At 43.3% G+C, this 15,965-nt stretch overlaps 1 protein-coding gene across 2 annotated transcripts in view; it reads left to right on the forward strand.

Annotated features, from left to right (window-relative positions):
- Positions 1-15,965, forward strand: part of SLC38A1 (solute carrier family 38 member 1) — a 71,434-nt gene that overhangs the window by 45,427 nt on the left and 10,042 nt on the right. For both annotated transcript variants that reach the window (XM_038373722.2, XM_043494285.1), the window contains exons 5-12: positions 213-286; positions 2,048-2,140; positions 2,464-2,545; positions 4,151-4,233; positions 5,842-5,900; positions 6,014-6,142; positions 7,240-7,319; positions 8,839-8,939. In XM_038373722.2, the coding sequence (XP_038229650.1) occupies positions 213-286; positions 2,048-2,140; positions 2,464-2,545; positions 4,151-4,233; positions 5,842-5,900; positions 6,014-6,142; positions 7,240-7,319; positions 8,839-8,939 (701 nt within the window). The remainder of the gene's footprint in view (positions 1-212; positions 287-2,047; positions 2,141-2,463; positions 2,546-4,150; positions 4,234-5,841; positions 5,901-6,013; positions 6,143-7,239; positions 7,320-8,838; positions 8,940-15,965) is intronic.

Raw genomic sequence — 15,965 nt, forward strand, 5'->3', positions numbered from 1 at the left:
ATTTATACTAGGCCCCCTTTTTACACTCTAGCAATGTAAAGAAGCCATAAAGCATGTGTCAGTTATATTTATACTTACTTTAGGGCCCCTTTGCACTGCCAGAAATTATGAAGGTGGCTTAGTGTAAACGAGAATCTGTCCCAATATGTACAAAATTGTAACACCAAGGAATTATTTTATTATAATACATTTTATTTTTCACTCTCTTCTAGGTTTCTGTTATCTTCAGTGACATTGCTGTCTATTTATTCAATAAATCTCCTGTTGATATGTTCAAAGGAAACAGGTAATTTGAGATGATAATGTATCAATTTAGTAGGAGGGAAAAGGACAAGATGTGAAAGATGTTCAGAATAAAGCAAGATGGCTGGGGTTTTTTCTCATCAGTTTGAAAAAGAAAAGAGAAACTGGTCCAGAAGCCATCAAAGTTACTCTAGATTTATACTGATATAACTGAGACCAGAATCTGGCCCATTGCTATAAAGAAAAGATATAGTCAAACCAATTCACAGAGAATTCTGATACGGTGAAATTCCATTTAGTGAAGTAGAAGGAAAGACTCAAACTGTTTTATTGCATTACAATCTGCAGATTGCAATTCGAGGTATAATGAAACTCTGTAAAGTGACAGGTTTCAGAGTAGCAGCCGTGTTAGTCTGTATTCGCAAAAAGAAAAGGAGTACTTGTGGCACCTTAGATTTGTTAGTCTCTAAGGTGCCAAAAATGCTCCTTTTCTTTCTGTAAAGTGAAGCTTATCTGGGATAAGATGACATCACTAAAATAGAGTTGATGTTCCCAACAGTACCCATGGTATAATAATAGGTACTTTCCATATAGGGAAGAAGCCCCAAGCCCCAATATATAACTCTAAATACATATATAAAAGGGTGCCATTGTAATGTTAAACCCTTCACTGTTCCATAGGCTAAGAATAATGTCCTGAGGTTATAACCTTTTAGTCCAAACTTTCAAAATTACCCATGCATGAGAATGCTTCCACATTTGAACACCTAATTTGTGTACACAATTATCATGACTATGTATACAATGGCAGCAATTGCATATTCAAATCAGGCATGCAGATGCACACACATTTGTGTCCTTGAAACGCAAAAAATTTGGGTCCTGGGCTTTAGGCTGTTAAGAAAGACATTGCATTATAACTCAAACTGCATTTTGCTTCTTGTTTATGTGAGTTTTAAAGAGAAAATGTCAACCAGGAGAGAATGTGGGGAACCCAAACTGAGAGACACCTCTTTTGGATAATCTGTGCACTGTAACACCTGAAATATCTATCTTTCATTCTCACTGCATACCCTCTTGTGTTCTTAATGCTATACTTTTTCTGTCAGCCCAAGCCACAACTGGGGAAAAAAATTGCTAAATTCAACTGGAACATCTTGTAATTAATAGACAACCTAGCTACTAGTTGAATTTGACAGACTTTAAACAAAGAATATTTAATTATAGTTCTCATACTTTTTTTCTTTCACAGGAAGTATAGGAGTATGAGAACTCAAATTAATATATTATCATAAGGAAATAAAAATAATAATTTAAATGAACAGTCTGGCCTCTCTATATTAATCTAGTCAAACTGTATAAAATTAGAGCATTGCAGTGTTGTGTCTCTCTAGCTTGTCTGCCAGAGCCTTGGCTTGCAGATCCCTGCTGTGTTGAATATTATCTTCCCTTAAATCTTATATAATTCCTACTGAGAGAGCAAATTTAAGACGTCAGGATGCCAGGTTTGTAAATGTCAAGAAGACACTTACTTTAAAGGAATATAATAGTCTCATTGTGAGTTCCAACTTTCAAAAAGTGATTGGTAGCCACTCCTGACATTTAAAAATGTGAGGAGGATATTTCCAATTAAGCTTGCTTGACTCCTGTCAATTACAATAGAGACCCATATTTGTGTGAAAAGGGAAGAAATAGCAGCATGGATGGGGAAATTAGCTGAATGAAGAAGAATCTTAAATGTTTTGACTTGACAGTTGCTTGTCATCCCTGATTTCTGATTTCTCCTCCAATTTGGTTTATGCAGGCTGCATGGTGTATGAAAAGCTTGGCGAGCAGGTCTTTGGCACCCCAGGAAAAATGATTGTTTTTGGATCCACTTCTCTCCAGAATACTGGAGGTAAAGGGAGTATAAAAGACAAGAGCAAACAAAGGAATGCACATACATTTATGCCTGTCAGATTTGTCATTCTCCCAATGATGTTTTGGGGGCCCTTGTATTCTGTTGTGCAGTTCAAACTAATATTCTCTGTGTAGTCTGTTGAAATGACATACCAGGGAAAACCCAGCTTGAATCAGTATCTAAGAATCAATTAAACTTCTTTGCCTTAGATCAGCTTGTATTTACTTAGGGTTGGCATGAGAACAGGTCCAGTATCCTTCTATGTGCTCATTCCACAAGATATCATGTCTACTTTCTAAAATTATCTAATTTTTCCCCAGCAATGCTGAGCTATCTCTTCCTAGTAAAAAATGAGCTGCCTTCTGCCATAAAGTTTCTTATGGGAAAAGAAGAAGCATTTTCGTAAGTTTAATACTGTTTTGCTTATTTGACTTCAGAGTCTAAATTTCATGTAGATAAACTACAACATGGGTTTATAAAAGCACTAATTATTGGCTGTTCCTTATGCTAGTGTCAGATCTTCACAGCAGGGTTCCTAATGGATTGTAAATCGTGGGAGGGGAAGAGAAAAAAAATAAATGAGCCTTTAGTGATCGCTGTCTAGATTTTCCTTCAGAAGAATGATTTCTACAACATTTTTATCTTAGGGTCTGATCATACAACATCCTGAGCAATACCTCGGGCTATTAAACACCTTCAACACCTATTGAAACCAATGGGCATTGAAGGCACTGAGCACCTCCAGGAGTTCTGATCACCTTGTAGGAGTCAATCTGTAAAGAACTCCCCATACTGCAGGGGAGGCCAAACTTACTGATCTTCCAAGCCACATATGATAATCTTCAGAAGTTCGAGGGCCGGGATGCACCTGCTGGGGTTGGGGCTTCAGCCCCATGGGAGGCGCCTGATGGTGCTTGGGGCTTCAGCCCTGCTCCTGCTGAAGCCCCCAGCCCTGGCAGATGCACTCCACGAGGCTGAAGCCCTGAAACCCCCTTCCCCACTGGGGAGAAGCCCCTACCCCACCACCCCACTGCAAGGCAGAAGTCCTGAGCTCTCACCCCCACACCCTTGTCTGGTAGGTGGAGAATGGAGGGGGGTGTTGGGCGCTCAGCGAGCTGCACTTTAACCATAAAAGAACCACATGTGGCTCACGAGCTAGTTTGGCCACTCCTGCCATAGTGCCCCAATACTAAAACATGACAGGAGTGGAATACCTAGGATAGATTTCTGCCACTTGTTACTGCTTGATGGCATCTACCGTCACCTTAAACAAAACAAAAAGGATATTTCTTTACACTGGTACATGTCTTGTTTCTTATATCAGGTTATATGATGTCTTGTAACTTAGCTAAAAAGTGGAAACATCATCCTGAAGATGTTTCATACAAGACTGGACAGAACACTTTAAAATATGTTGTAGAGAACAATCCTGCATTTCTCCCCTTTCCCTGCAGACCGCCAGGAGAGTATTCTAACCACAGACTATGGGAAGGGGTCAAGTGACTGGGGGCTGGTGCATCCCAGCCCTCAGTAGCATGGTCTGTCATTTAGGGCATGTGGCCAGGCCCTCAGTAGGTTAAGCAGGTATACTGCTGTGTGCAGCATATGCTACACTGCACTACATGTCTGACCGCTTGATCTGTCTTTTCCTGTGCTGGCAGGATAGCTTCTATCTAATGCCAGCTGGTATTGCTCCATGCCTTCACCCATACCACCACTCCTACCAGTAAGGGCAACATTTTGCCCTCTAACTATGAAAATGTGTTGTGGCTTAGATTCCAAAAAGTGCCACTTTTTAAGCAATTACTGATAAAATATTCATTTTACTACCACATGTAATCAGTACCCTAGGAAGTTCAGAAATTGTCCCAGTCTTTGCTTGTACTTGAGCTTACAACATATGGAAGCCAGAGAAAATGCTGTAATTCTGGATGGCTGATCCAATGTAAAAAAACAGTGATAGTGCTTCAAGAAGAGATTTCATTGTATCTTTGAAATGTTTTACAGGGCATGGTATGTGGATGGGCGAATTCTTGTTGTAGCCGTAACATTTACTATAATCCTCCCCTTGTGTCTTCTTAAGAACTTAGGTAAGACTCAAATATTGTTAGAATAAAGTGGGGGTTCTCAAATTTTGCTCCCCTCTAGGTCATATTGGCCATTCAGATATAATGTAGAGGGCTGTGCTCAGTCATGAATAAAGTGGCCTTAGCACAGGAATAAGCTATGTATTAGGCATCCTGAAACAAGCCAGGCTAAATTAAAAGCTAGTAACATGACAAATGAGCACAATATAACTAAATTGATTCAAAATAATGTGTTCGTTATCTCTTCCATTTGCTGGTGGCAACTGATTACAGTTTTTATGACCACCTGGGTGTTTATTCCATTAGGTAAATTAATATTACATAGAATTAGTAATTTTTTTAATTGCAACAGAATTGTCAAAAAATGTTTTTTCCATCAAAATTCAAAATTTCAATAACAATTCTCATTGAAAATTTTTGACTAGTTCTGTCTAGGTCAGAGGTGGGAAAACTACGGCCCGTGGGACTGTCCTGCCTGGCCTCTGAGCTCCCGGCTGGGGAAGCTCGCCCCTGGCTCCTCCCCCACTGTCCCCCTCCCCCATAGTGACGCTGCCGCATGGGTAGCACAACTGCACCCGCCACCTCCCAGGCTTTCCAATAAGGCTGGCCTGCTGCTCTGAGCAGCACGGTAAGGGGATGGGGGGGTTGGATAAGGGGCAGGAGGTCCCAGGGGCAGTCAGGGGACAGGGGGTGTTTGGATGGGGCAGAGGTTTTGGGGGTGGTGGTCAGGAGACAGGGAGCGGGGGGGGGTTGGATAAGGGGTGAGGGACTTGGGGGCGTCCCAGGATGGGGGGGATAGGGAGCAGGGGGGTTGGATGGGGGTGGGGTCCTGGGGGGCAGTTAGGGATGGGGTTCCTGGGAGGGGGCCATCAGGGGACAAGGAGTTGGGGGGGTTGATGGGTCAGGGGTCTTGGGGGGCCTGTCAGGGGGCGGGGGCGTGGATGGGGGCGGGGCAGTCAGGGAGCAGGGGGGATTGGATAGGGGGTGGGGGGGCGGTTAGGGGCGGGGTTCCTGGGAGGGGGTGGTCACAGGACAAGGAGCAGGGTGGGTTGGATGGGGCAAGGGTTCTGAGGGGGGCGGGAAGTAGAAGGGGGCAAGGGCCAGGCTGTTTGGGGAGGCACAGCCTTCCCTACCTGGCCCTCCATACTGTTTCGCAACCCCCATGTGGCCCTTGGGCCAAAATGTTTGCCCACCCCTGGTCTAGGTAATATGTGTATATGGATATGGATATTCCTTAGATTCCACTAGGCACCTCTCACCCTATATGGCCAGATTTTCAAAGGTATTTAGGTGCCTAACGTTGCTGATAGGCATCTGTTGGAATTTTCAAAAGCACCTAAGGAGGTTAGGCACCTAACTGCCTTTGAAATAAAAATAATAATCCTTTGGAAAATCTAATCCATAGTAACTTTCTGAAATGTAGCAACCTTGTGAAATGACAGATTTACAGAAAAATGAGAAGCACTTTTATACTATCCTGAAGTTCATGGTGCATGTTATATGTAATAACTTTAACTATGTTATAAAGTAACAAGCTATAAAAAGAACAAAAACAAATAAATGTGACCATTAAATAAGTTATTGATTATATTTCTTTTGTATTTCTTTTAGGGTATCTTGGATATACTAGTGGATTTTCCCTTGGTTGCATGGTTTTTTTCCTCATAGTGGTAAGTTCTGCTTGCTGTTTTGGTTGGATTAGAGTTGCCCCTATAGTGTCTTCAGTATACATTTTTATTTTAATAACAATTTTTACAGTTTACCATGTGACACTTTATTCCAGGTTATCTACAAGAAATTTCAACTTTCCTGCCCAGTACTGGAGCCAAATGCAACATCACCTATCATATCAAATGTTAGCTCAGCACACGAAGATATGTGTCAACCAAAGTATGTTACCTTTAATTCCAAGGTATGTTTCTTTCTACGATATTTATTTTTAATTCAGATAATTTGATATCATACTCCATATTCCTAGTCAATTAGACACATCATTTGGATCCAGTCTCCGTGGCCCTTGCACAGATGCGCTGTGATGGGGAGGACATAATGAACCTTCTCCCTCAGTTTGTGTAAGGTTCCATTGGACTTCAAAGAGTTGAGGCTCTGCCTCTCTTTGCACCAGGCAGCAGATCTGGCCAGCTTCAAAGAGGTAATGAACTGCACTATCAGTCAATACACAGAGGTTGTAATGCCTGGGAACTCCAGCAGGCATTTGCCTCCCTGAAACAGAATGTGTCCCAGTACTCCCTCTAGGGCAGTGACCCTCTGCACTGCTCCTTACTATGGGCTGAGCCTAAATATCACAATCCAGCTCTTATCTATCATGATCAGACACCTCTGAGCATCCATTCTATGGCACTGAAATAATTTTACTTCTCATGGCACGTAAAGATCAAACATTTGTCCCTCTCACACAAGAGTGTGTTTGGTAGCAATAGTAGAGGATGTGAAAATGTCTTGTTCAAGGGAACAAACCTGGTGGTAGCAGGGCTGCACAGAGGATTCAGGGGACCTGGGGTCTTCGGTGGCAGGGGTCCTTCCACTCCGGGTCTTTGGGGCTCTTTGCCGAAGACCCGGAGCGGAAGAAGCAGCGGCGGGTCCTTCACTCTGGGTGTGTTCGACAGCACTGAAGGACCCGCCGCCGAAGTGCCACCAAAAACTCTCATTGGGGCCCCTGTGGGGCCCAGGGCCTGGGGCAAATTGCCACACTTCCCCTCCCTCTTCCTCCCAGGTGGCCCTGGGTGGTAGCAGCAGCTACACAACTGCTGTTTCTGAACTGAGTCTAAAATAGTAGCAAGAAAAATGCATAGATTGTGTCCTCACATTGAAAAATTATTGTTCCTGATGTTTTGTTAAATACGTTATTTGACAGGCACTCTGCCTTCCCTGCAAGGACTCTCAATGTTCAGTTGAAGAGTTCAGAAAGTTGGGAGATGAAGTAGTTGAAACACTGATGATTTCTTAATATGTATTTTTCCTAACTGGCTTTTCTTCAATTATGTTCAGACTGTTTATGCTTTGCCCACCCTTGCATTTGCATTTGTGTGCCACCCATCGGTCCTTCCAATCTACAGTGAACTTAAAGAGTAAGATGTTTTTTATTGTTTGATTGTTTAAAATGGACTGTTTAGAGTGTAAAATGTTAGTGCAGAGTTGCTCCATCACCCTTGTAATTCAAAGGAAAGGTAGTTTAATAAAATCAGAAAACAAAGGAGCACTGCTTGAAGCTAGGTAAATCTGGGTTCCCTATGGGGTAACATGACATCCATGGGGTTTTCTTTAGAATGACACAGCTATTTTGAAGAGCCAAGCAGTGCAAATTATTATAGTTTACAAGATAGTCTTGTACTTCAGCTAATGCCATTGATTCCAATGTAGCAAAAAGCCTGTGACAGTAACAAGTTATGCTTTTTATGTACAGGCTTTCACCCCAATGTGTTTTTAAACCACATCTAGTATAGTTAAATGATGTGACTGGCACAAATAACTTTTCTTTATGTAATAAAGATGAAGAGGAGCCTCCCACACCAGCCACTGTACCTCTGTCCCTAGCATAAGGGGAGCAAAGGGGCATGAGCAGGTAGTAGGTGTGGTGACTTGATTTGCACTGGTGCAAGTTACAGTAGCCCCCCTGCTGCTCTAACATCCCTCAAGGCTGAGCAGCCAATGATCAGGGAGCTGCAGCTGGCTCCTTGCAGCTGCTCCCTCCAGCATAGCTCAGATCCAGTGGAGAATCAGGGCTGATATTTTTAGACCTTAGATGAAAACATTTTTTGCCATGAAGCAAAATCTGCTCCTAAATGTCTGTGTGCCATTTTCTCTCTTTATTCTATATTAATGTATTTGCATTAGTTCTTCAAAGCCAAGAGTTCAGCTCCTATTTAAGTACCTAAAAGAAGTTACTGGAATTTCAGCAGTGCTCAGCCTGCTGCAGTTCCCATTCTTGTCAAAGGATCTGCTGTTGTTGAAATTCTGGCCACTTAATAAGGTGTCTAAATGGGAGCTGTTGGGCACTTTCAGCTTCCATTGACTTCAGTGGGATTTTTGGGTGCTCAGCTCTTCTAGAAATCTGGGTGTTTCTATTTTGGTATCAAAATATGGATTAAGAGCCCAACTTTAGGCACCCAGTTTAAGCATTTCAAAATAAGCGTCAAAAATGAAAAGTATATGTTTAACCAATTTTTTTTTAAAACTACAGCAGTTCTCCTTACCAGAGGACATAGACCATTTTTTGCAAACATTTAGGATGTTAACAGTCTGTTGTTTTACTGGTCCTTTAATTTGCACACAGAAGCAGTTCCAAGCTGACCCCTTCTCTGTTACAGAGGCTACTGCTGGGGCATAGCCACCCGTTGGGATTTGGAGAGGGCAGTATTCACAGAATGGTCATTATGTTCCCTTGACTTAAAATCCTAGCAAAACTGGGAGGCTAGCAATGGCTTTTGGGAGACTTAGTCGCCCAGTCATTCTCCTCCTTCAGTACAGCTATTGGGGATCACTGATTTAAATGAAGAAAAGACACACTCTGGAGTCTCTCCGATGCTAGTTAATTTTGTTTGTGCAAAGATTTATACAGCCATTTATTATTTTTCCTTCTTTTTCCAGTCGCACACAGAAGAGAATGCAAATGGTTTCAAATACCTCATTTTTTGCCATGTTCGTTATGTACCTCCTGACTGCCATTTTTGGCTATTTAACTTTCTATGGTAAGTAAGCAGTTTTTGCTGATCTAACATATCTGTCAGAAAGAATCCAGGTGAAATCAATAACATTTACCCACTGAAAAAGGAGAATCCCACTCATCTTACTAGAATTTTCAAAACAATTTCCCTAAATTTATCCATAAAGATACAAATCTCTTCTTTACCGGTGCTCTGAGTGGCTACACACAGTAGCTATATGCAGCATTTGCTAATTTAACTTCAAAAATGAAAGAGAAATGAGCAAAGGCATAAGTTTAACGTAAACTAGTTTTATTTTGGGTAACTGGAGCTTAGCAAAAAGAAAAGGAGTACTTGTGGCGCCTTAGAGACTAACAAACTTATTAGAGCTACAGCTCACTTCATCGGATGCATTTGGTGGAAAAAACAGAGGGGAGATTGAGCTGTAGCTCACGAAAGCTTATGCTCTAATAAATTTGTTAGTCTCTAAGGTGCCACAAGTACTCCTTTTCTTTTTGCGAATACAGACTAACATGGCTGCTACTCTGAAACCTGTCATGGAGCTTAGCAGTGTCAGATCAGTAATGACCGAAAGTGATTAAGTGATATCTAATCGGTTATTCAATTGCCTGTGTAAAATGAGATTGTGATCTTAGGATAGCGCTTAGTGAATAGGTGTCAAAATCATCACCACAATAATTGGCAGCCTTATTGCCATTCTCGGCACAGAGGCAATGGATGTGGAGCCTGTACTCCCTCTGTTAGCAAGAACTGGTCCCTATCCATTCAAGTTAAATACATTGGTGATGCAGTTTAGGTAAGCTTGGAATGCTGCTGCTTGAAATACTTTCGCAGTTCTGAATACTTCAGTGTCCAAGATTTTCAACCCGCCTCCTTTCATGAACACTAATTCACTTCAAAAATACAAAAAACAAGCAAATCTGATTTTTTTTCCTTTTTAAAAGGAATATGCAGAATAAATAAAAATCAGAGAACACAGAGACCCTTACACTGGCAGGATGATTGAGAGCTAATGTTCTAAAGCAGTTTGAGTCTTGAAATTTGGTACATTTGTTCGTTACAGGCCACTAAGTCAATCAGAGGAAGATCACAGATTTGACCTGTGAGTTTTCCATCAGGGGCACCAAAAGGTCATCAGTCTTTCTTATTAGATTTCAAGTGCCCTGTCAAGCTACAGCCTTCATGTTTGTTACAGTCATTCATTATGGCAGTGGCTCTCAACCACGGGGACACATACCTCTGGGGGTACACAAAGGTCTTCCAGGGGGTACGTCAACTTATCTAGATATTCACCTAGTTCAGTGTTTCTTTACTTGGAGGTTGCAACCCCCAATGGGTTTGCGGGATGGGTTTAGGGGGGTCACAAGTGCAGAGCTGGCATTAGGGGATGGCAAGCACGGCAATTGCCTAGGGCCCCAAACCACAGGGGGCCCCATGAAGCTAAGTTATAGTCTTCGGCTCCGGGCAGTGGAACTCAGGCTTCAGGTACACTGAACTATAAGTACAGTTTTTCTATTCTAATCAATTTATTTTATAATTATATGGTAAAATGAGAACATAAGCAATTTGTCAGTAATAGTATGTTGTGACACTCTTATTTTTTTATGTCTGATTTTGTAAGCAAGTAGTTTTTAAGTGAGGTGAAACTTGGGGTACACAAGACAAATCAGACTCCTGAAGGGGATACAGTAGTCTGGAAAGGTTGGTAACCAATGCATAATGGGATACTGATAGGTAGGGGAAGCAAATTTGAAATTTTACATTTCTGTCATAGACAGATGAACTTTTGGTGACCTAACAACTTACAAAAAATATATTAGTTTCTACCATGAGGCTGTCATGGTGGGTATGAAGCCTCCAATTTTCAGAAATTAAGATAATTTGAATTCACCATTTCTGTTTAATGGCTTTTGCCAAGAAAACTGAGGAAGGCTGCAGGTGCGAAGACTGGTGGCCACTCATCCAACAGTTGGGCTGCTGCTAGCCAGTAAGTTTTCATAGAAAACGACAAACAAAATATGAGAATTAATGATCCAGTTGTACGGTCGTGAAGAAATAGCCACAACGGGCCAGATCTTCAGCTGGTATAAATCAGTAGATCATATTGACTTCAAGAGCGCCAGGCAGATTTATACCAGCTGCAGATCTGATTCCCCAAAAAGTTTGAGGAGGCGAATAAACTCCCCAAGATTCATTTCCTGGAACTTCTTTGAAATTCCCACCTCATGTAGGAGGAGTTTGGAGTCCTGAGTCCTCAGCAACACAGGGTTAATGAGCCTAGCACACTTGCAGCCCCTCTTCCGGTTCCTCCAGAACCTCTTACTGAGCATCTGGCTGCATTTTTGCTCACATTTCCTGATCGTGGCACACCTCATCAGTGGCTCCAGAAAGTCATGAGGCCTCCTTGTTAATCTCCTGCTGGTGCTGGCCCAAGATTTCCATCCACTATACCAGGAGGAAGAAGCTGAAGAGGACTGTGTTCTGTAACTGTGGGGCCTACTTCTGCTCCCTCGTATGATCATGCCTCCAGGCAGAGTTCCTCTGAGCAGTGTCCACTGACTCCCTAGACACCTTTGAGGAGCAGTCGGTGTTATCTGGGGTTATCGGTTCAGTGTCGTGCTCCAGATCCCTGATTTTCAACCTATGACGTCACTCCTGGTCCTGTTTCTTGTTTTTTCTTTTTTCTTTTTTTCCATTTGTTGTCCTCAGAAATCAGTTGTGGTCTGGGCTTAGTGGTTACTCTGATTAATTGAGGGGGGCAGGCCTTTTAGTTTTGGGCAGGGCTAGACCTGCCGGCCCCAGTATTCCAAATAGTACAGGGTTAATGAACTACTGTGGACTCACTTGGCTATGCCTTGCTACACCTGTAGGTGATATCAGAATTGGAGGGAGGAGCTTAAAAGAGAAAAACCCAGCTGAATTGGGGGGCAGACCAATCAGGAGAGCAAATCTTCAGTTTTAGCTACTGGACCAAGTTCTGACTAAAGGCTAGAACACCTTAGCTGATTACTGCCTGGAAACCTCTCCTCAACGGAAGGGAGGACCTGTTGTGGATCCACTTATGATGGGACTAATCTTTGACACTAGCCTGTGAGCCTACTTGGGGCCTGCTGCTTTACAAAAGATGAAGAGGGAAGAGGACTCTGACCCCACACATGGGATGTTTCATTTGTGGTTACTTCATTTGGGTTTATTGACAAACCCTGGAAGGGTTGGACTATCTGGGGCTCAGCTGAAGGATCTGAGCCTCTTAAGACTAAACTAATGCACCAAAACTCCCAGACACCACAGAACAGATATCTGGCTAAGTGTTGGGACTGGGTCCAGGGGGCGACCTGGAGCAGAAACCCTGGAGACAAGTCCACAGAGGAGGCAAAATCCACACAGGAGGCAAATCTAACCCTACAGATTGTGTGAATCTGTGAGGAAAGGAAACCCAATTCTTTTCTACTTTACCATGTGCCTGAATATTAATAGTGGTGTGGATAAGGCTGCATCTTATAGTGGTGTGGATAAGGCTGGGAGTCCAGGAGAGCTGGCTGTATTTCAAGGAATCCCTGTTGAGGTTACAGGGACAAACCATCCCGATGAGTCGAAAGAATAGTAAATATGGCAGGCGACCAGCTTGGCTTAATGGTGAAATCCTAGCGGATCTTAAACATAAAAAAGAAGCTTACAAGAAGTGGAAGGTTGGACATATGACCAGGGAAGAGTATAAAAATATTGCTCGGGCATGTAGGAAAGATATCAGGAGGGCCAAATCGCACCTGGAGCTGCAGCTAGCAAGAGATGTCAAGAGTAACAAGAAGGGTTTCTTCAGGTATGTTGGCAACAAGAAGAAAGCCAAGGAAAGTGTGGGCCCCTTACTGAATGAGGGAGGCAAGCTAGTGACAGAGGATGTGGAAAAAGCTAATGTACTCAATGCTTTTTTTGCCTCTGTTTTCACTAACAAGGTCAGCTCCCAGACTGCTGTGCTGGGCATCACAAAATGGGGAAGAGATGGCCAGCCCTCTGTAGAGATAGAGGTGGTTAGGGACTATTTAGAAAAGCTGGACGTGCACAAGTCCATGGGGCCGGACGAATTGCATCCGAGAGTGCTGAGGGAATTGGCGGCTGTGATTGCAGAGCCCTTGGCCATTATCTTTGAAAACTCGTGGCGAACAGGGGAAGTCCCGGATGACTGGAAAAAGGCTAATGTAGTGCCCATCTTTAAAAAAGGGAAGAAGGAGGATCCTGGGAACTACAGGCCGGTCAGCCTCACCTCAGTCCCTGGAAAAATCATGGAGCAGGTCCTCAAAGAATCAATCCTGAAGCACTTAGAGGAGAGGAAAGTGATCAGGAACAGTCAGCATGGATTCACCAAGGGAAGGTCATGCCTGACTAATCTAATCGCCTTTTATGATGAGATTACTGGTTCTGTGGATGAAGGGAAAGCAGTGGATGTATTGTTTCTTGACTTTAGCAAAGCTTTTGACACGGTCTCCCACAGCATTCTTGTCAGCAAGTTAAGGAAGTATGGGCTGGATGAATGCACTATAAGGTGGGTAGAAAGCTGGCTAGATTGTCGGGCTCAACGGGTAGTGATCAATGGCTCCATGTCTAGTTGGCAGCCGGTGTCAAGTGGAGTGCCCCAGGGGTCGGTCCTGGGGCCCGTTTTGTTCAATATCTTCATAAATGATCTGGAGGATGGTGTGGATTGCACTCTCAGCAAATTTGCGGATGATACTAAACTGGGAGGAGTGGTAGATACGCTGGAGGGGAGGGATAGGATACAGAAGGACCTAGACAAATTGGAGGATTGGGCCAAAAGAAATCTAATGAGGTTCAATAAGGATAAGTGCAGGGTCCTGCACTTAGGATGGAAGAATCCAATGCACCGCTACAGACTAGGGACCGAATGGCTCGGCAGCAGTTCTGCGGAAAAGGACCTAGGGGTGACAGTGGACGAGAAGCTGGATATGAGTCAGCAGTGTGCCCTTGTTGCCAAGAAGGCCAATGGCATTTTGGGATGTATAAGTAGGGGCATAGCGAGCAGATCGAGGGACGTGATCGTTCCCCTCTATTCGACACTGGTGAGGCCTCATCTGGAGTACTGTGTCCAGTTTTGGGCCCCACACTACAAGAAGGATGTGGATAAATTGGAAAGAGTACAGCGAAGGGCAACAAAAATGATTAGGGGTCTAGAGCACATGACTTATGAGGAGAGGCTGAGGGAGCTGGGATTGTTTAGTCTGCAGAAGAGAAGAATGAGGGGGGATTTGATAGCTGCTTTCAACTACCTGAAAGGGGGTTTCAAAGAGGATGGCTCTAGACTGTTCTCAATGGTAGCAGATGACAGAACGAGGAGTAATGGTCTCAAGTTGCAATGGGGGAGGTTTAGATTGGATATTAGGAAAAACTTTTTCACTAAGAGGGTGGTGAAACACTGGAATGCGTTACCTAGGGAGGTGGTAGAATCTCCTTCCTTAGAGGTTTTTAAGGTCAGGCTTGACAAAGCCCTGGCTAGGATGATTTAACTGGGACTTGGTCCTGCTTTGAGCAGGGGGTTGGACTAGATGACCTTCTGGGGTCCCTTCCAACCCTGATATTCTATGATTCTATGATCTGTGAGAGCCCCCCACCCCGATGTTTGCCTGCACACTGTCAGTTGCAGAATCGGGGCGTGAAAGGGCAGCACTACTTTTCTTCTTCCCCATGGATCATTATTTGAGACTGACAGGAACATGCCTTTTTTAAATGCACTTTTTTTTCTGTAACCCTTTCCACCATCCTTTCATAGACCAGAATAGCATGTTTATTTTGGCCTTCTCTTTTTTAAACCAACACACTTGTCTATTTGCTCAGGGTGTACATTATTGACATATGAGTACATATTACAGTTACAAAAGTACAGTTACAAAAATTAGGTGTTGCTAAAGGTCACTTGCTTGGGCTGTGTGGTATTTTGTGGTCAGACTGAGTGGGAGACCAGAGGTACAGGGGCAGCAACCTGGGCTTGTAATGGCAGAATGTGCCTCGTGTTATAAGACAGGTACGAGAAGAGCCTATGCCAGCCCCCTTTTAAAGTTGCACCCTCAAACTGAAGAAGTTTGGGATGATTTCAGGCTTTTTCTGTATATTGATAAGTGATTCTTGCCAGAGAGGGTTTATCCTTTAGGGTCAAATCTTTCTGACAAGCAATATTTTTGCCTTTAGGAATAGACCAGATTGCACCAAATGGCAGGTATTTTAAAACTATATATCCCCAATGAGCCCCCTGCAAGGTCTTTACCCTCCTGCCTCCCCATTTCAGATTACACAGGCTGACCACTGTTCTGTGCTATCAGTTTTTTCAGGACACCTTTCAGAAACAAAGTCTGAACACCTCCAGAAAAGGGCAAATTAATATACTTTTTTGTGCCCAGTGCATTTGCTTCCTTTGGTTACAGTTATGAGAATTTTTTAAAGGTGCAGAAACAAACAAATAAATTCTATGTTCTTCCTGTCTGCCAGCGTGTGTACACCTAGTCCACAGCATTTCTCACTGGTTAAGGGAGATGCTTTTGTGGGAGGCCTTGTTAAAATATTGTCAGTACACCAGCACGTGGCACTCCCAGTGACCCATATCAGCAGCATTTAGAATGGATCACTTCCTCCAGGAGGTGGTCACTGAGATGCAGGGGCTGTGAGTGTTGCTGAGAAAGGAGGGTAAGTTCAAGGGAGAAAATGGGGGTGTGGGGTAGCCACCAGAAGTAGCTGGATGGCAGTTTGCGTGGTTGGAGAAACCTCATGTTGCGTGGGGAAAAGGTTGATCTAAAACGGGGTTTGTTCTTCAAGAGAAGATGCTCTGTTTTCTTCTAGCACTCTATTTGCTATTTGGACTTTAGTGCAACCTAATAATTTAGTATAAATTCAGCAGGGACAGTGCATGTGTTTATTTTTATATAAGTTTAAGCTGCCAAAAAATCCCCAGTAGCTATGCTATGCCTCCCTGTAGTCTTCTTGCAATGGACTTTAGCTTAGAGTTAACCTTGTGCTTTCATGACTAGGGATGCTTTTCTGAAACAGGGC

The sequence above is a fragment of the Dermochelys coriacea genome, chromosome 1, assembly GCF_009764565.3.
Source record: "Dermochelys coriacea isolate rDerCor1 chromosome 1, rDerCor1.pri.v4, whole genome shotgun sequence".
In the NCBI taxonomy this organism is placed as follows: domain Eukaryota; kingdom Metazoa; phylum Chordata; order Testudines; family Dermochelyidae; genus Dermochelys; species Dermochelys coriacea.